The sequence below is a fragment of the Pelobates fuscus genome, chromosome 1 (assembly GCF_036172605.1).
Source record: "Pelobates fuscus isolate aPelFus1 chromosome 1, aPelFus1.pri, whole genome shotgun sequence".
NCBI classification, from domain to species: Eukaryota; Metazoa; Chordata; class Amphibia; order Anura; family Pelobatidae; genus Pelobates; species Pelobates fuscus.
The window spans coordinates 253842726-253862921 of NC_086317.1; the positions used below are offsets into that span (position 1 = coordinate 253842726).

Sequence of the window (20196 nt, forward strand, 5' to 3'; positions counted from 1 at the left end):
ACACTTACAACAATCAAGTAGCATACATTCATATAAAATGTAAGTTATTTGGTCAGTCAGTGTAATGACAGGAATGAATAAGTAGATAACTCCCTAATTCCCACGGTATTAGAGAGCTATCTACTAAAAAGCTGAAACACCTAAATTGGTCTTTCAGACAAATTTACTAATACTAAGAAAAGATTACTTAGTATTAGTAAATAATGCCCATACTCGCTATACCGCGGGTAGGGGCAGGTCTATTAAACAGTGAGCAGCCTGTGGCTGCTCACTGTTAAAAAAAAAAAAAAAAAAAAGGTCCCCCTTCCTGAGCCCCCACCCGCGCTTTTAAACTAAACGGGGGACCAATTGCCTCCCCCCCACCCCTGAGCAGCGGGTGGGGGCCCTAAATTACAATAAGGGGGGGACCTAATGTCCTCCCCCCTGGCCCCACCCCTGAGCGGTGGGTGGGGGCCCTAAATTATAATAAGGGGGGGGGACCTAATGTCCTCCCCCCTGGCCCCCACCCCTGAGCGGTGGGTGGGGGCCCTAAATACTAATAAGGGGGGGGGAACCTAATGTCCTCTCCCCGGCCCCCACCCCTGAACGGTGGGTGGGGGCCCTACAGTAAAATAAGGGGGGGGACCTAATGTCCTCCCTCTTGGCCCCCACCCCTGAGCGGTGGGTGGGGGCCCTACAAATTATTAAGGGGGGACCTAATGTCCTGGCCCCCACATCTGAGTGGTGGGTGGGGGCCCTACAGTAAAATAAAGTGGGGGACCTAATGTCCTCCCCCCTGGCCCCCACCCCAGAGCGGCGGGTGGGGGCCCTAAATACCAATATGGGGGAGACCTATTGTCCTCCCCCCGGCCCCCACCCCTGAGCGGCGGGAGGGGGCCCTAAAAAAATGTCCCGTCCCCCCCCAGGTCTCTACATTTACCTGTCACAGCACTCTGGTTGGTTTGAAATCCACCAATCAGAGTGCTCTGTGTCATTTTACACAGCGTGGGAAAGTTCTTTGGAATTTTCCCATGCTGTGTAATTTGACTCATAACTCCCTGATTGGTGGATTACGTAACCAATCAGAGAGTTATGAGTCAAATTACACAGCGTGGGAAAATCCCAAAGAACTTTCCCACGCTGTGTAAAATGACACAGAGCACTCTGATTAGTGGATTTAAAACCAACCAATCAGAGTGCTGTGACAGGTAAATGTAGAGACTAACCTGTCAGTCTCTTCATTTACTTGTCAGAGCACTCTGATTGGATGGCTTAAACCCACCAATCAGAGTGCTCTGAGCCTAATTGCAGGGCGGGGCAAGGCTTTATAAGCCTTCCCCCGCCTGCGCAGAGTCCTCCATGGGTGAAGAAGGATTATTTTTTTTTGCGCTCGTTTTTTTTTTTTATTGCGTCGGTTATTATGTTTTCTTTGGGGGGCTTTTTTGGGGCTGAAAAAAGAAGATTTTAGAAGAAAGAAAACATTGAATGGTAAGTTATTTTTTGTTTTTTTTTACAGGTTCTTAGTTAAAGGTCCCCACCCTCATTATTTTTAGGGTGAGGGGGGTAGGTAGGGGGATCATTTTTTTTGAGGGCAGGGATGACTAGGGGTTTGGGGACCCCTAGTCACCTGGGGGGGACGGGGCATTTTTTTAGGCCTCCACCCGCCGCTCCGGCGTTGGGGCCGAGGGGGAGGGTAATAGGTCCCCCCCTCTATTGGTATTTAGGGCCCCCACCCACCGCTCAGGGGTGGAGGCCAGGGGGGAGGACTTTAGGTCCCCCCCTTTATTATTATTTAGGGCCCCCACCCACCGCTCAGGGGTGGGGGCCAGGGGGGAGACATTAGGTCCCCCCCTTATTAGTATTTAGGGCCCCCACCCGCCGCTCAGGGGTGGGAGCTCGGGGGAGGACCTTAGGTCCCTTCCCCTTTTTAGTATTTAGGGCCCCCACCTGCCGCTCAGGGGTGGGGGCCAGGGGGGAGGACATTAGGTCCTCCCCCTTATTAGTATTTAGGGCCCCCACCCACCGCTCAGGAGTGGTGGCCAGCGGGGAGGACATTAGGTCCCCCTTATTCCAATTTAGGGCCCCCACCCGCCGCACAGGGGTGGGGGCCAGGGGGGAGGACATTAGGTTCCCCCCTTATTAGTATTTAGGGCCTCCACCCACCGCTCAGGGGTGGGGGCCGGGGAGGAGGACAATAGGTCCTCCCCCATCATTTTACTTAAGGGCCACCACCCGCGGGGGGGGGGGCTATTTTTTTTTTTTAAAACAGTGAGCAGCCACAGGCTACTAGAAATGCCCCTACTCGCGGTATAGCAAGTAGGGGCAAAATTTACTAATACTAAGTCATTTTTACTTAGTATTAGTAAATTTGTCTGAAATACCGTGGGAATTAGGTAGTTATCTACTAAGCGGCTGCAATAGAAGTGCTGAAGTCCCGAAATTCCGAAGTTCCGAAGTGCTGAAATGCCGAAGTTCCGAAGTTGCCGAATTTCCGAAGTGTCGGACTGCCGAAGTTCCGAAGTGCTGAAGTGCCGAAGTTCCGAAGTGTTGAAGTGCCGAATTGCCGAAGTCCCGAATTGCAAAAATTCAGAATATCGGAATGCCGAACCGAAAATATTCCCCGTGCACATGCCTAGTCTGGGGCATATTGCCTAACTCTTGATTTCTGTTTTCTCTCCTTATACATACCTGTAATGTTGTTTTATATGTTCTCCGTCTACCTTCTATCAATATCTCACTTATAGATTAACCTGTTTAGGGCTTATTGTCTAAATCCCATTTCTTTCAGTTCTCCTTTACTTGCGTCCCTCCTCCCACTTTGGCTTGATAGCTATACTAAATTGTGAGTTACCATGTCTAGAGTTACCAACAAAGAACGAAATGTTAACCCTGGCCAAAGTCCCTTATCTGACCTGCCTTACCTTCCCTGACCTGACAATGACAGGCACATACACATATAAAGATATAGATATATACACAAAAAATACACGTGTAATTTTGTTCTAACGGTGTCTGTCTATATATATATACATATATATATATATATATATATATATATATAAAAGAAAGAAGGTAGTCTTGGCACTCACCCTTTTGCTGAACGTGTATATTCTTGCCTGGGTGCAAACCTCAGCGTTGTATATAAATCCAAAATTGTGTAAAAGGTGCACTCACAGCTCTTGTTAAGCAATTCTATTTATTCAAAGTTGCAAATTACATGTGAAAAAATATCTCTGTGATCGACGTTTCGACCCCTGTAGGGCCTTTTTCAAGATCAATAATACAATGTGTGAGGTAAGTATATATACATAAATCATAATGAGAACTTACCAAAAGGTGCGTGGAAAAAGCCGCCGGTCGTCCAATACCCGGAAGTGTAACCAAGACACCACATGACCAACGTGCTGACGCGGGTGAACGGCGTTGCTAAGCAACCCGTGTACACATTCTTGTGTTCTAAATATAACCAGTGATATGAAAACACGGTGATGCTCGTCCAATATAATAATCACATAGTGTGGTGAGTGTATTAATTAATTGGTACTGTATGGAGGGCACTATAACGAGATTTAAAGATATAATATCTTGCACCCAGATCGAAGGCTATTACATTTAGAAGTTAAAAAAGCCACTTGTGAAACAAACATGGAAGGTAGCAGTGTGAGCACTCATAGAAGGTGAACAATAGGTGAAACTAAATGTATAGTCACGCTGGGGTATATAATATGTGTATATATATATATATATATATATATATATTTGTAGTCGGGGATCAAAGCCGTATCTATGATAAGTTAGATATATGAGCAAGTCGGTTGTGGTGTGCCGAAACCGAGGAATTGGGTAGGCCTGTAATAAAAGAGGGCCCACCTGGTAATAGTAATATGTATAAGGGGAGAGGTGGGAGGGATGAACCCGGCAGCACCAGCCCTGTGGTGTAGGGGGCCTGAGTTTATATAGCCGGGTAACCCCTCTCACAACTTCAGACTCCGCCTTCTAATTTGTAGTCGGGGACCAAAGCCGTATCTATGATAAGTTAGATATATGAGCAAGTCGGTTGTGGTGTGCCGAAACCGATGTATCGGGTAGGCCTGTAATAAAAGAGGGCAACATTTTTATAAAATAGCCTTATTACATATCTTTACATTGCAAGATTCATAAAGGCTTGTCTACCCTCAACTCTAGCTCTGGTTGTTGTGGTATGTATCTAGAATACACTGCGGATTTCCAGCGTCCTAATGTTCATGATGTTAATATTAGTCTAGAAGCAGCTGATGCTGCCCCGATTCTGAACGAATGTCCCGAAAAAGCATTGGGGTTGAGTCCCCGTCTGGTTAAGAGGGTTCTAAGGTACATTATGAATTTAACTGTAGTGAGTGGTTTGCCCTGCAATGTAAATAGGGGCATATTGAGGTTTAGTCCAGTGAGTGATAACCTGTAAAGGTCTGGCATTTTGACCGGGCACCTTATTGTCTGTAGGATAGTACCTTATCTCCATACGTTCTTCACATGGTAAGAGGATGTGAACTGTTTGGTACTAGGATAGGCACTTAAGATATGGTGTTGTATTCCAGTCAGGTAACGTTTTATAGTGTTAAGAGAGAGTTTTAAATTACGGGGGGCAAAAAGGAGAGGAGTGTCACAATGGCGTCTATTGAAAGAACATCGGTATTATGGTAATCGGTGGTAAACTTGTTGTAAAGGTGAAATCTCTATTGTATGCTCGTGATGTATTATCGGAGAGGGCAGCTTTATTCAGAAATCTGCCAAATGCCATGAGGCAAGTTAGTCCAGGATTAAGCCATGGAATGCAGGTGGGTAGACAGGCCTGTTGTTGGCTGTTGGGTGGGCTTTGAAGAAGTCTTGTGAATTAGAGCGAGATAAAGTGTCAGCTGCTTTTACATATGACCGGGAATTTGTGCCCACGTGATGTGTACCTGTTGTGTTGCTGCTTATCAGGTGAGTTGTCTAATAAGTCATAATTGTCAAGGATGAGGATCTGCCTTTATTGATGGTATCGCCAGCTGCTTTATTGTCAGAGAAGTACTTGACAGTTTCCCCTATCCACTCATACCCCCAGGCCTTGTAGATGGCCACTATGGGGTAGATTCCAAAAAATGCTGACGAGGAAGGGAAAGATTTTTACCAAGAGTCTCAACTGGCCAGGAATCTCAGAAACAAAAGTCACCAAAATGGCTGTGAAACCAGTGTGTGCGGCCGCATTGGTCCATGTAACTGGGGAATGTTGAGAAATGGCGGGAAACCTGGCCTTCTATTCCAGTGTGATATGAACCTGAGCCATATGTGTAGGTCTGCTTTATTAAGCACAACTAGTGCCAAATTGCAACTGTCAGTGGAAAGAAGACACAGCGGTCAGGAAATAAATGTGCGGCCCTGAGGAATAATTATCATAGCGAAGTTCAACGTGCCCAGTAAGGACTGTAGATCCCCCCCCCCCCGGTACATGTGCTCTTCGCAAGAAAAGGTTCCACGGACTCCGTTGCGCTGTACCTTCTCTGTAGGTGGACATGTTCTGTAGCGTCATAGTGTCAAGATGAATGCCTAAGATCAGATTGTGAAAGTGGAACCCATAGTGATGAAAAGTGCCATTGCCTTGTGAATACTAACCAGAGTGGAGTGTTCTATCGTGAGGAAGTCATCTAAGATAACGGGTGACTGCAAGACATTTGCTAATATTGAGTAGTGGCCAACATAGTGTGTTAGCAAATAAGACAAACAGCTTGGGTTACTCATTGCTTCAAAAGTTAAACGTGTGGGAAAGTAATGACAATCCCTCCATAAAATGCCACAAACATGCCCTCGGGATGGCTAAATAGGTAGAAGCTTGGAGGCGTTGGAAATGTCTGTCTTGCCCACCCAAGCTCCGGTCATCCCCTTTGCCATAGTGCTGGGAGAATTCCTTAGAGGAAATCAATGAGTTGAGGCTAGGGGTGGGTAATAAATATGGGTTGTCAAATACCTTCTTAAGCAACGAGATTGTGTTGCGGGGTCTATTAATGCAGACTGAAGGTTCTGACACTCGTGAATACTGAACGGGAGTGTGACCAGACCAGTGTGGAAATGGTGTGTGAAAATCTCAATGTAGGAAGGAATTGATAATGATGAGGCTAGTTACTGGCATAGCCAGGAACCAGACCGCCAGTTGACATACCCGATCCGCTAATGGGACGGGTGATGGGTAGTAGCAAAGTGGGTAAACGTACCTTTCATGGGGTAGAATGAGGTTTCCTTGCCAGAAGAATGAGATACTGGAGAACCTAAAGGGAAAATTATGGTGGGAGGCAAGTTGGAAGTGGAATTTGGCTTGACTTACTGTGAATGAAATACGCCTGTATAATAGGGGTGGTTGTTCTTGAGGCTGGACTATGAGTAGGTAACCTGAGGACATAGTCGTTAGAATCCTGACCCTACCATGGTGGGTATGAGATTCATAGGACATAAATAAAATATCCCTTTAAGTGAGTAGGGTGAGGATCCTAGGCCACTACCAGAGACAGTGGGGGGTGTTTAACAGATACTGCAACAATAATGGGGGATAGGCAGAGTCATGAGTGACCGCTAATTGGTCCTGTGACCAATAAAGATATTTGTTCTTGTATCTACCTTCTACCTGGCGTTTATCTAAGCCAAGGGGAAGTAGCAACTTTACAGTGAGCATCTTGATCTTGGTTCCAGCATTATGGTCTCCAAATTGTTTGGAAAAGGCGCTTATAGTCTGAGCCACTTCTAAACGGCTCAGCACCACGTGAGTGGGAGATTTTTTATCTACTTAAATCATCTATTATATGCAGGCTATACTATGTTCTGTATTTTATATTTTTAGGATGTCCACAGACTTATGGTAAAACTGCATGTTTTTTATATCCTATATATTTTCCACATTTGGTTTATTCAATTTGCTCTCACCATATTGCTTGTTTATTGTTATTTTATGTATTTTGTGTGATTTGGAGTGATTCACACTTGGTGATTTTGAGCATATTTTCAATATTTTCCCTTTTTTCACTGTTTTCTATATATACTGTGGTGTAGGGGACCTGAGTTTAAATAGCTGGCTAACCCCTCCCTCAACTTCAGGCTCCGCCTTCTAATATATTCCCAAAGTGCCTTGCACACAAGCTGAATAATTCACAGTGCTAATTGCCAAAAGCCTTGGGCCAATAAAAATAGTGTATCAACGGAGAGACTTGCAATCCTGGTCTTGCAGTATTTAAGCAATATTTTATTGAAGATCCATTAAAAACGGAGCATCATCATCAACGTTACAGTCCATGCCTGGGACTCTCTTCATCCTAATGAAAGCTTGAGGGGATCAAGCTGAAACATTGATGTTATTTTCAAAGGAAGGTTATAGGGTATAAAAGTTAGTCTTACGTTTAAAGTCCTGTGAGTGCTATCCTGGTTATTCTTTTGTATTTTGGCTGGACAAGCACCAGGCAAGAAAGTAGTTTTGGTGGTGTGCAAGATTTTTCATTTTATATATATATATATATATATATATATATATATACACATACACATACACATACATTGCGATGGGGACAAAAGTGTGGATGAAAATCCCCTCCAACTGAAGTAAGGTCTCCCCTTCCAAAGTTCTGTTTCAAAGCCGTTGTATATAACAGACACATACTCCAAGGAATCCATGTATAAAGTGGAATCATAAGGCAAAACTGTGGTTCTTTGTTGAGCTCATTTTCATACGCCTGCCCAGAATCCCTTGCAGTAGTGAGAGCACTGTTAAAGTGAGATTTCTGTGGGAAAAGCAAGTCTTATGGCTTGACTGGTGTGTATTTGTGTTTAGCAGTGTATTAACTATATATATATATATATATATATACACACACACACATACATACATACACACATACATACATACATACATACATACATATATATATATATATATATATATATATATATATAATGGAAAATGTATTCATACTTACCGTAATTTTCTTTTCCTGGTTATATGCCATGGCAGCACAGCATTGGGTAGCTCCTCCCTATCCCCATTGGACAGGAATAATAATTAAGCCGTATAAGTACCACCTCCTGCCCCTCCTTCCCCAGTCACGTGTTCCAGCAATAGCCCCGGGTGGGACCCTTGTGCTGCCATGGCATATAACCAGGAAAAGAAAATTACGGTAAGTATGAATAAATTTTCCATTTCCATATCCATGGCAGCACAACATTGGGTAATACCCAAGCAATAAACCAGGGAGGGAAAGAGACACAGACTCAACAAATTTTTCAATGCAAAGTGTATTAACACCACAACAAGTGAAAGACACAGAAATCAGGTATTGGATACAGACAGGACTGACTTAGCAAATTGATCAGACAACCCTGCTCTGACATCAATTTGGTAGCTCCTAATGAAAGTGTTAGAGGAAGACCATGTAGCTGCTTTACAAATGAGTTCAGGAGAGACATTAGCTGCGGCTGCCCAGGAAGATGAGAGAGCCCTAGTGGAATGGGCCTTAAGACCCACAGGGACCGGATATCCGGCGGACTGATAAGCCAGAATGATAGCCGCTACTATCCATCTGCTAATGGCAGATTTAGGAGCTTGTGAGCCCTTTTTACAGCCGCTATGAAGGACGAAAAGACTGTCAGAAGAACGCCAAGCAGAAGTCCTATCAATATACATCCGGAGGCATCTCACTAGATCCAGAGAGGACAGGTCAGCAGAATTCCCCAATTCATGGGAGTCCGACTTCAGAGACGGAAGAACAATATCCTCATTGATGTGAAAGGAGGAGGTGACTTTAGGTCGAAATACAGGAACCGTACGGAGGACCACTCTGTCCTTGTGAAAGATAGTAAAAGGCTCTTTGATGGATAGAGCATTGAGCTCAGAAACTCTCCTGCCAGAAGCTAGGGCAACCAGCAAGGCAGTCTTAATAGAGAGAACCTGTAGGGAAACTGAATCAAATGGCTCAAACGGATTCAGCTTCATGGCATCCAGAACCAGAGGGAGATTCCAGGATGGGACAAATGGTTTAATAGGAGGTTTTATCTGAAGGACACCTTTGATGAATCTGATGACATCTGAGTCCAATGCCCATCTATGACTGGTTAGAGCGGACAAGGCTGAAACGTGTACCTTGAGAGTGTTATAGCTCAACCCTTTCGCAAGGCCAGATTGCAGGAAATCCAAAATATTAGAGGAGGAGGGATCTTGAACATCCACATTTCTTTGAAGGGCCCAGTCGGAGAAAACCTCCCACACGCTATAATAAGTGGCTGAAGTGGAATGCTTACGAGCCCTCAGCATAGTATCAATAACGGCCTGGGAGAATCCTCTGTTCAAAAGCCGGTTCCTTTCAGTTTCCAAGCCATGAGGTTGAGAGAGACAGGGTCTGGATGCCTTACAGGACCCTGGAACAGAAGATCCGCATCTTTGGGGAGTGGGAGAGGAGGTTCCACCGAAAGACTCAGAAGCAGAGGAAACCAAGGTCTCCAAGGCCAATAAGGCGCAATCAGGATGAGAGACACCTGCTCCATTTTGAACTTCCTCAGGAGCGGTAGAATTAGTGGAAACGGGGGGAACGCATAGCCCATTCTGAACCTCCAGGGGCTTGATAAGGCATCTCTTCCCAGTGCCAGGTGGTCCTCATTTTTCGTGAAGAAAAGGGCTACCTTCCTGTTGGTCCGAGTGGCTAGAAGGTCTACTTGAGGGAGACCCCACTTGCCCACAATCATGCGGAATACCCTGTGAGATAGGCACCATTCCCCTGGATCTATTCTGGATCTGCTGAGGAAATCTGCCAGTTGATTCCGTTTCCCTGGGAGATGGATGGCTGTAATGCCCGCCAGGTTTCTCTGAACCCACCACATCAGGCGATTCATTATTTCCATCATCTTGCAGCTCCTGGTACCCCCTTGGTGATTGACATAGGATACTACGGTGGAGTTGTCCGTCCTTATCTTTACCCAATGACCCTTGAGATGGATCGAGAAGCGCTTCAAAGCTTTGAGGACAGCCAGAAGTTCTAGCAGATTGGAATGGACATTGCTTGTCCTGAAATTCCATTCTTCCTGTGCAAAGTCGTGGAGATAATGAGCGCCCCAACCCCACTGGCTGGCATCCGTTGTCACAGTTCTCCATGCGATGTCCCCTAATGGAAAACCTTTGGATAGGTGTTTTCTCTTTAGCCACCAGATCAGAGAATGGCGTACATTCAGGGGAAGCTTGATGGGCTGGAACAGGTTCCCGGATGAGAATTGAATCAGGAAGTTGGCTTGGAACGGTCTCATTCTCCACTGAGCCCATCTGGTCAGACCTATTGTGGAGGACATGGAACCAAGGAGGCTCATTATAGCCTTTGCAGGGGCAACCGAGGATTTCAGCATTCTTCTCAATAATCTCCTGAGTTTCAGTATTCTTGCTGATGAGAGCTGGACAGTACCCTTCAGAGTGTCGAATTGGGCACCTAAGTAAACCATAGATTGCGTTGGGTGGAGGTGGCTCTTCTTGGTGTTGATCTTCCAGCCGTGAGCTTGCAGAAACTGAATGCTGGTAATAGCCTGGGATGTCACAGAATCTACGTTGTTTCCTAAGATCAAGACGTCGTCCAAATAATGGTAAATAGCAATGTTCTGCTTTCTGAGTTCTGCGATGAGAACAATCAGGACCTTTGTAAACGTTCTTGGGGCTGTGCTCAGTCCAAAGGGGAGGGCCCTGAACTGGAAATGACCTTTTTCTACAGCAAACCTCAGAAACTTCTGATGGATTTGGGCAATGGGTACGTGAAAATATGCGTCTAACAGATCTATAGACAGCATCCATTGGTTGGGCGACACAACCTTTATTATAGACTGCAGGGATTCCATTTTGAATCTTCGAATGTGCAGATGCTTGTTCAGTCTGTGTAGATCCAGAATGGGTCTCCATCCCCCTGAGGCTTTCCTTGTTAAGAAGATGTGGGAGTAAAACCCTTGAGTTCTTTCGCCTGCTGGCACTTTGATGATGACCTTCTCCTTCTGCAGGGAAAGGATGAAGTTTTGTAGGGCCATGCACTTTTCCTTGTCTCCTGGCCACTTCGTGAGGTGAAAGGACCTGTTGGGAGGATGCTTGAAGAATTCTAGCAGGTAACCTCTTCGAATAATATCCAGCACCCAAACGTCGCTTGTGGAATCGGTCCATCTCGGAAGATACTGGAGAAGACAAGCCCCGACACCTTCGGTTTTGGGCAGTACTTAGTCATAGATTCCTCGGATTTTTAGAGGAAGATGAACCGCGTGACCTGCCTCCTCTGTTTCCAGAAGGGGCTCCTCTCCCAGGTTGAAATCTGGAATATTCCCTACCAGGCTTGTAGGACCTACTGTCACGAAAGGAATGGTACTCTTTCCGGGCACGAAAGGATCCTTTATACTTCCTCTCTTGGGGTAGAAAGGCTTTATTTCCTTCAGCAGCCCTCTTAATGCATTCATCCAAATTCTTGCCAAATAACATATTCCCGTGAAATGGCAGAGAACACAAACTATTCTTGGAGGAAGCATCGGCCGCCCAAGATCTGAGCCAAAGTGCCCGCCTGGAGGAAACCGAGAAGGACATATTTCTAGCAAGGTTTCTCACCAGATCCACTGCGGCCTCCGAAGAGAAATCAATCGCTAGACGCATATCCTTCAGGGCATCAATAATAGAGGAACGGCTTCTGCCACTCCTGATGTCCCCCTCCAGCTCCTGCAGCCAAACCTTCATAGCTCTTGAAACAGACGTGAGAGCAACGGCAGGGTGGAGACTTGTGCCTGAGGCCACATAGGATTTAGACAGGTAGTATTCCATCTTACGATCCATTGGATCCCTGAAGGAGCCTGCATCATCCACTGGCAGGGTAGTGCGCTTGGCTAGCCTAACCACAGCAGCATCAACTTTGGGTGAAAGATCCCATGTTTCAGCATCTTTGGAATCAAACGGGTATAATCTGGAGAACTTCCCTTTTGCAGATGATCTCCTATCAGACCTGGACCATTCTTCTTTAATAAGGTCACTAATAGTGGTATGCACAGGGAAAGCCGCTCTTTTCCTTCTAAGATCTGAGAAATAGCGGTTAGATGTAGAGGGTTCCTCCTCTGAGGGTACTTTCAAGGCAAGGGTTTCTCTGACCCGAGCAATCAAATGATCCACCTCCGCAGGTACAAGGAAGTCAGGATCCGGCATAGCATCCTCCTCCGAGGAAAAAGCCAAGTCTCTCAGCAAAGCTGTATCCATAAACTCATCCTCTGAGTTATCAGGAGACCAATCTGACGGCTCAGAATATCTTGGTCGCTTGTGGGTCTTACCAACCTCTCTGATGCCCTGGGCAACTGCATGCTTGATAAGCTGCCTAAAGTCCGGTGTTGACTGAGAAGGTCCAGCAGCTGCTGAGAGACAATTTGAACAGACGTTTCCCTTCTATGGCTCTGTTATCACAGGATATACACAGCGTCCCTTTGAGCGACTTCCCTTTGGACGATCCTGAAGTCTTTGTACTTTTATCACTGCAATACACCAAACGTGAACATTAGTACATTACCACTCTTTTATTTATTTATAATATCAATATAAATTTTTTCCAAAAAGGATGGCTTACCTATATCGCTTAGATTGTGACCTATTATGATGAGAAGAATCCGATTCCCTGGATCTTGAGCGCGAATCCATCTATAAATAATAGATGGAACAGCGAAACTAAAACCAAGAAGAAAAACTACAAGAAACCAAACAAAAAATGGGAAAAAAACTTACTTTAGAAGAAAAGGAACCTGAAAAGACGAAGAACCAACAATCCCTAGATCTCAACGGTGCCAGAAACTCTCCAGGAAGCTGAAAATTCAAACTGACCGAAGAAGGAGGCCTGGCGCTTTAAAAGGGCGTCTGACGTCATCGCGCATGCGCAAATGACCGAAAAGACGCGCGAACGGCCTAATTAGAAATCAAATGAACAGATTTAGCGCACGAACGCGCTAATACGTGCAATGGCGTTCGCGCGTTTATGCGAATGAAGCCACGCGAACGCCAGAAAGTACCGAATGCTGCGCATGCGTCCCAGAGTCCCCGAAAACCGCGCAGGCGCCCAGGAGAACCCTGAACACCGCGCAGGCGCACAGGAAACTCCCGAACGCCGTGCAGGGAACCATGGGAACCCAGAATGCTTCCACAGCAAACTTAACAGAAAAAAAGAGCCGGAAAACCAAACCACTCCTGGAAGCAAAAACCAGCAGGTAAAAACCAAACCATATTACCTTGATCCTGGTGGGGAAATACCAAACCGGAACCCAGCCAAATTCCATGTTCCTTCCCATGTTACCACTGGGAAATTGGAAGGAAAAAAACCCCGGTCATTAAAGGGGTTCTCTCCAGGGGGACACCTTTGCACAGGACCGTATACTGGAGACTTCCCAGGGGAGAGAGGGTGAACTCCCCAGGGGCTAGAGGAACTAATCCTCAGGTAAGCCATAAAAGAAAATTTTGCAGTCTGAAAAGACCGACATGTCCTAGGGATAGGACAGGAAAAAAAGACTGGGGAAGGAGGGGCAGGAGGTGGTACTTATACGGCTTAATTATTATTCCTGTCCAATGGGGATAGGGAGGAGCTACCCAATGTTGCGCTGCCATGGATATGGCCAGGAAATATATATATGTGTGTGTGTGTGTGTGTGTGTATTCTGAGCTCAGAAATGCTTTAGACTTGAGAAAGGGAGTTTCTCTCACTACAAAATTCTCACTACAAAAAGACTGGACATACCCCATTTGCATTACCTTGGGATGTCTACTTTTGCAAATGGTATGCTATTATGAAAGTAATTCTCATTCCTGATATATAATAAGTGTAGGTGTACCTAATATGAAAGAAGTGAATTATGGTTGTACATAAATATAGTAAAATTCCAGGTTTTAGTCTTGATTTTGTTTTGATTAGAACGTGCACAATGGCCTCTGCCTTTCACGGGTTAAGCAGGCGTTCTTATCCGTAAAATAAATAATACTTTATCGAAATATGACCGGCAAGCGTTTTTTTTGAAAGTTTTAAAAGACTGGTTCATCAATCAGTTTTTCTGTGCAACCCACTGTCATTTTATTGGTGAGGCTACACCCTCTGACTATACCTGACATTGGCCTTCTAAGTTTTCTTTATGCAATAGTTTTAAGCCCTAAGCTGTTTCTACTACATTATCAACACTTGCTAAAGTTACACTTTGTATGTTTTATGTAATTATAGACTATTCACCTGCTTATATTATTATAGAACTATTTTTGAGTAGGTGGTGTTATCGCTTGGATGGTACATGTGAACTATGTCTTTTAAGTATGCTTGTGCATCATAGTAAAAAAAAATTAATTGCATCAAAATAAATAGCCTCATAATAAAAAAGGTTGTGCTGTATTAAAATCTCACACATCAGAATTACACTTTAAACTTGGTCTTTCTCAATACATATTATCCGCTATCTTTTGTCTTTGAAGGGGCAGCCTAGACACTATAATAACTGTAGCGGAGCTCCCTGTACCCTGCCTGCGTACCTCCGCCAAGGATCACTTCCTAGCTAAAACCGGGGAAACCTCAGAGCTTCTGCCCCAGTCACCGTGGCTTGACTGGGGTTCCCCCTGGAGCTTCTCCGTCCTGGGACAGGGTAGGGGAATAGCTCTATTTCCTCCTAGGGACTGGACGACACTAAGTACTGGGAAAAGTCCTTACAAGGACTTTCCCTGCTGAATCCTCCAAGAGCTGGAACCAGATGCTGAGCTGTGAATAACCCTTTCCCCTCCCAGTAACTAAACTACACATAGTTCTGGGAGTCAGCAGAACTGTGCATTCCAGAATATTGGTAACATTCAACCCTTAATCCTTATTAGTGTTTCTTTCAGATAAGAGGTATTTGCTCAGAGCATGTAGTGCTATGGCATTTTGTGACCATAAATTAAGCCTGCCTTAAACACACATATGTTTTCTCTTCCAGCTCATACATACCATTAAAACTCCTCCTCAATGACGTGAATCAAAGTTTCATTAAAAGCTTAAACTGTCAATGTGCAGTATATAAGGCGAGTTTGAGTTTTGTTTTGTTTCCTATCCCTCCCTGTTTTCTTTGCAGAATTGCCCTGGAGGAGATATGAGTCAGTTGGGGTGAGTAAAAAAAGGAACCATTAACACATAATAAATTGAAATGCAACTTGTATAAAAAAGCCAGTAGTTAAGGATATCTTTAATCTGCCACTCTATTGCAATACTTCATTAAAATTAAAGGGACACTATAGTCACCAGAACAACAACAGCTTATTGCATGTGTTCTGGTGAGTATTATGATTCCCTTCAGGCTTTTTTTAAACAAACAATGTCTGGCCGAAAAGGCAGCGTTTAGATTACAGCCTAGGGATACCTCCACTGGCCACTCCTTATATGGCTGCTAGAGGTGCTTCCTGGGGCAGTGCTGCACAGTGTTCAGCACTGCCATTCAGTGTCTCCACCCTCTGCATGGAGACACTGAATTTTCCTCATAGAGATATATTGATTCAAGACATTGCAGCCCTTTTGACTTTAGGTCTATGGTCAAAATTGTAGTTGCATAAAACTGAAAAGTCCATAGTGGAGAGGAGGGGGGTAGAAGTTTGTTAATTCCGGAAAAACAATAAGACTATGGATCTCAATAAAGCAGGACAGGAGTTCCCGAGGAGTATCCTATCACCTTTGGGTACCCATATATAGAACTGGGGTAAGTCCTCTCTTATAAGAAGAGACTCCAGGTCTGTCCAGTGTCTACTACCTGGGCCAATTATGCTGATAAAAAATAAACATATAAATGTGGTATTGACAACCCTGCTGCAGGGGACTTTGGGCAATTCTATGTCAGTTTCGCTCAATCCTATAAGGCAAATCTATTACACACTTGTCCTTTGGAGCAAGCATCAGAAGATCCACATATGCATACTTTACTTCTATGTTTTCAAGAAGTACTGTATATACTCGAGTATAAGTCGACCCGAATATAAGTCGAGGCCCCTAATTTTAACCAAAAAAACTGGGAAAACGTATTGACTCAAGTATAAACCTAGGGTGGGAAATGCAGCAGCTACTGGTAACTTTCTAAATAAAATTAGATCCCCAAAAAATTATATTAATTGAATATATATTTTTTTTTAAATAGAATTTTATTTTAGGCGTCACAACGGCGTATTTCAAGATTCTCAAACGTTATACAGTGGCATGATAATTCGCACAATTTTTATATATTTTTCAAGCTTAACTAAACCGTTATTTCTTCAGAGTGAGATTTAGATAAAATAAAATAGATTAAAGATGCTCAACGTTTAATACTGCTAGGTCAGCTATGCTAGTATAGGTAAGCTGTATTGACATGATTTGTAGTATAGCAATAGCTGGTTACAAAATAATGCATAAATACTTTATGCTGTGAGTGTTTTGGCTAGGAGGCATTTGAAACATAGGCTAGTAACATACTAAAGGTACGTAAACATTCTGAGTGCTGTGTGTGACAGTTAAAAGGCATTTTCGGCGCAGCCTAAAGTGTGTATTAAACTGCTGCTCTTTACTGTTGGGTGAGTGCTAGACTATCTGGGATCTTTCTGAGCTCCTTCTGACGTTTTCCTCAAATGCCAGTGTGTATTCAAAGGATTAATAACAGGGGAATAAATAAAAAAAGTAATGACAGTTATATGACTTATAAGTATTAAAGGCTAAACAAGTCGATTAAGTGAATATCAAACGAACAGTAGCTGTGTGCTTAATACTTCAGGTGGACAAACCTTGGCATGCTGATCAAAGCAACAAAGTCCCCTGGGGTCCCCCAGGCATGAGTCAGTGGATGGGCTGTGCAGGAGGGGCTGGGAACAAGCTGTTACTTACCTTTACAGCAGCTTCGTTAAGCTCCCTTTTCCTCCGTGCCGTTCAGCTCCAGTGTAAATCTCGCGGTCTGCGTGCCACGCGGAGCGTTGCCACGGTAACCCATGGCAACGCTCTGCCGGCCGTGGCTCTTGCGAGACTTACACTGGAGCTGAACGGCACGGAGGAGAAGGGAGCTTAATGGAGCTTACTGTAAAGGTAAGTAACAGCTTGCTCCCAGCCCCCAACAGGACCGCCGGGCTTATAATGAGCCCGGCGGTCCTAGTCTGTATTATGGCAATGTAAGTTGCCATAATACAGAAACTGACTCGAGTATAAGACGAGTGCGGCTTTTTCAGCACAAAAAAATGTGCTGAAAAACTCATCTTATACTCAAGTATATAGTGGGGTGGTGGGAGGTCAGGGTGTGGGGTAGATTGTGGGTATAGTGGAGTGACAGAGGCTGTAGTTGGATATACTGGCTATAGTATGATGATAGGGACTATTGTGGGGTGGATAGTTGTTTAACAGGGGCAACAAGTGGGTGCAGACTGCTCCTTCCGGACAGCGCTGCAAAATGTATCAGAGTGTGCTGTGGTAACTCACAGGAATATTTTGATATAGTATAGTACTTTGGAACTCAAACCCAGACAAACATATAAAAGTAGTAATGATGCCCTTTAGCAGGGACACAATGGAACACAATGTCTCAGACTTTGTAAGGGAAGACATTGCAGCCCTTTTGACTTTAGGTCTATGGTCAAAATTGTAGTTGCACTTGTCACTTGAGGATGCTGAACCAATGTTTAGCCCATGTCACTAAATATTAATAATGATTCTGTAACTGTATACAATTTACCTAGATATTGTTGCAGACCACATAGACCCCTTCATGACAGTGGTATTCACCAATGACAGTGACCTCTTTCAGCAGGATAATGCACTCTGGCACACTGCAAAAATAGTTTAAGAATGGTTTAAGGAACATGACAAAGAGTTCAAGGTGATGTCTTGGTCTCAAAATCCCCCAGATCTCAATTTAATTGAGCAACTGTGGGATGTGGTATAAGAACAAATCCGATACATGGTGGCCCCATCTCGCAACTTACTGGACTAAAAGGATCTACTGCTAATGTCTTAGTGCCAGATACCATAGGACACATTCAGAGGTCTTGTGGAGTCCATGCCTCAACCCATCAGAGCTGTTTTGGCAATTGGCAGTACAAGTGAGAAATACACGTAATTGATCAGTGCATATGAAAAACTTCAGGCCATAACAGAATGCAATTTATTAAAATGGTTGCATTTCAGCAGGCTAGGTAAAGCATTTTTTTTTCTGTGCTGCCCAATTTTTCTTATAGTTATCTCTCACCCCCAAGTTTATCATTGACAGGTTTTTTTTAGATATGGAAATGCTTTTGTTAAAATATATCTGTTGTTATTTTTGCAGTAATAATTGTGATTAACCTTTATCATCACATTACATTAACTGAGGGGCACATAGAAGTGCAGTTACTTTTTGCATGTATATTTAACTTCTAGGTTTCATTTTTACTCTCTTATGTACAGAAACAAATGAATTAACTTTTCTTTTTGCAATTATGGATGCTATTGTTAGTGTAGCAATTTAAAGGCATTTGGTTTTTGTCCATGTAAATGTTTAACCTACCAGTATTATAATGAAGATTGGGTATTACTTTAAAGGGACATTATAGGCACCGAAACCTCTTCATCTCATTAGAGGAACGATCCAGGGCTAATGGACCTCGGCACTGGAATCAGGTAAGTGGGAAAAAAAGGGTAGAGTTTTGTACTCCTAACACTATAGTGTTCCTTTAAGTACAATGTATGTGCTGTCAATTCCTTGCTAAATGACAATTTAGAAATTAGTTCAACCTGAGTGTTCATATCGCTGTGTACAATACCACACGTCTGAATCTTGCTGTCTTTAAATCATAGTTCTGTAATACAATTTTTTTTCTTGATAGAATGAAAACCCAGGCCCTGGATACTACAATGTTGGGCACAAATCTGCAGAGCTTAATAGTGTATCCTTATCTAAGAAAGGGACAGGAGGCTTTCCGTCTAAGGTAAGAGATGAGATTATGCATGAGAGAACTGTGAAGAAAATGGACTTTATTTTGACATTTTCTTCTGTATTCGTTTGTTTCCTCCATTTACTGTATGAATATTGGATATTAGTTCGGTAGTTTGAAACTACGGAACACCGACCACCCTCCTGGCTCATTAAGTTCAAAAGAACCGTCGATTAAGTGTTCCCAGGGCGGCCGCTGTTCGTATAGCCGAACGCCACGTGGAAAAGAAAACGGCGGCCATCTTGTTCGCACGAGGGGAGTCAGCGGGAATATCTCCCAGGCAGAGGGAAGGCGTGTATTAGTGCAAAACTGTATAATGATTGGTCAATGTATTTGTTTGCTGTGGGAGGTCCTCTTACAGGAGGATTTCTCATAAAAGCCAGCCTATTTTCAATAAAGATCATTCCTGTTACACCATTCATGAAGTCTAGGCTCATGTTTGGGGAATATTCTATCTGCTGGGGAGAATTGTCTTGGAAGCTGCATTCATTTCTACTATTCCTCTACTCCCTGTTGTAGCTATAATCACTTCTGCTCAGCTGTTGGGAAAGGAATAGAAGACCGCAGTACCATAACCACTGCAGGTCTTAACAAGAACTATTCATTATTAGTTACATTCTTAATAATTTTTTTTGACATTTCTTATGTTAGTGTCAAGAATGAGTTGCAATATGCAATAAAGTGGTATGTATCAGTAAAGAAAATGACAGAACAACAAAATTCACATGAGACAAAAGCTGAATTGTACACGGTACATATCACATAAAATGAATAGAAATCCTGGAGACAGATTATTTACCTTATATTCCTGAAATGGAGAATGTAAAAAAAAAAAAGCAGGGGATGAGTAGAGAGGATGGAACTGCACATGTAGTAAGCAATTTTCATATCGACTCATACATTAGTGAACCAAATAGTTTCAATGAAACAGTTGACACAATGAAAGAGAGAAACAGATATTGTGTGCATCAATAATGTTGTGTGCGGATGTCAGCCCAAGAAGCAGAAATCTTGAACCTTCAACCAAAGTCTGGCCACCTTGATAGTTATATCATGGAGTAATGCAGCAACTAGTAGCTCCAGAGATCAAATTTCTTCAACATTACTCCGCCATCTACTGATTTAGGGTGGACAAGCATAAGGGTCTTGGAAGCATTAGGTAAGTGATGAGATAGAGAGTTTTTATAAACTTTAGTTGGTAGTTCTGCATGGTGCAGCAATATGAGAGCCGGGATCAGTCTTATGCCTGGATTAGAAATGTGAGTGACAAT

The 20196-nt window shown here is 43.7% G+C and overlaps 1 protein-coding gene across 1 annotated transcript in view; it reads left to right on the forward strand.

Moving 5' to 3' along the window:
* The window catches only part of STPG1 (sperm tail PG-rich repeat containing 1), a 144756-nt gene that overhangs the window by 50603 nt on the left and 73957 nt on the right, over nucleotides 1–20196 (forward strand). The window contains exon 4 of the mRNA XM_063444564.1: nucleotides 18818–18919. Within this exon, the coding sequence (XP_063300634.1) occupies nucleotides 18818–18919 (102 nt within the window). The remainder of the gene's footprint in view (nucleotides 1–18817; nucleotides 18920–20196) is intronic.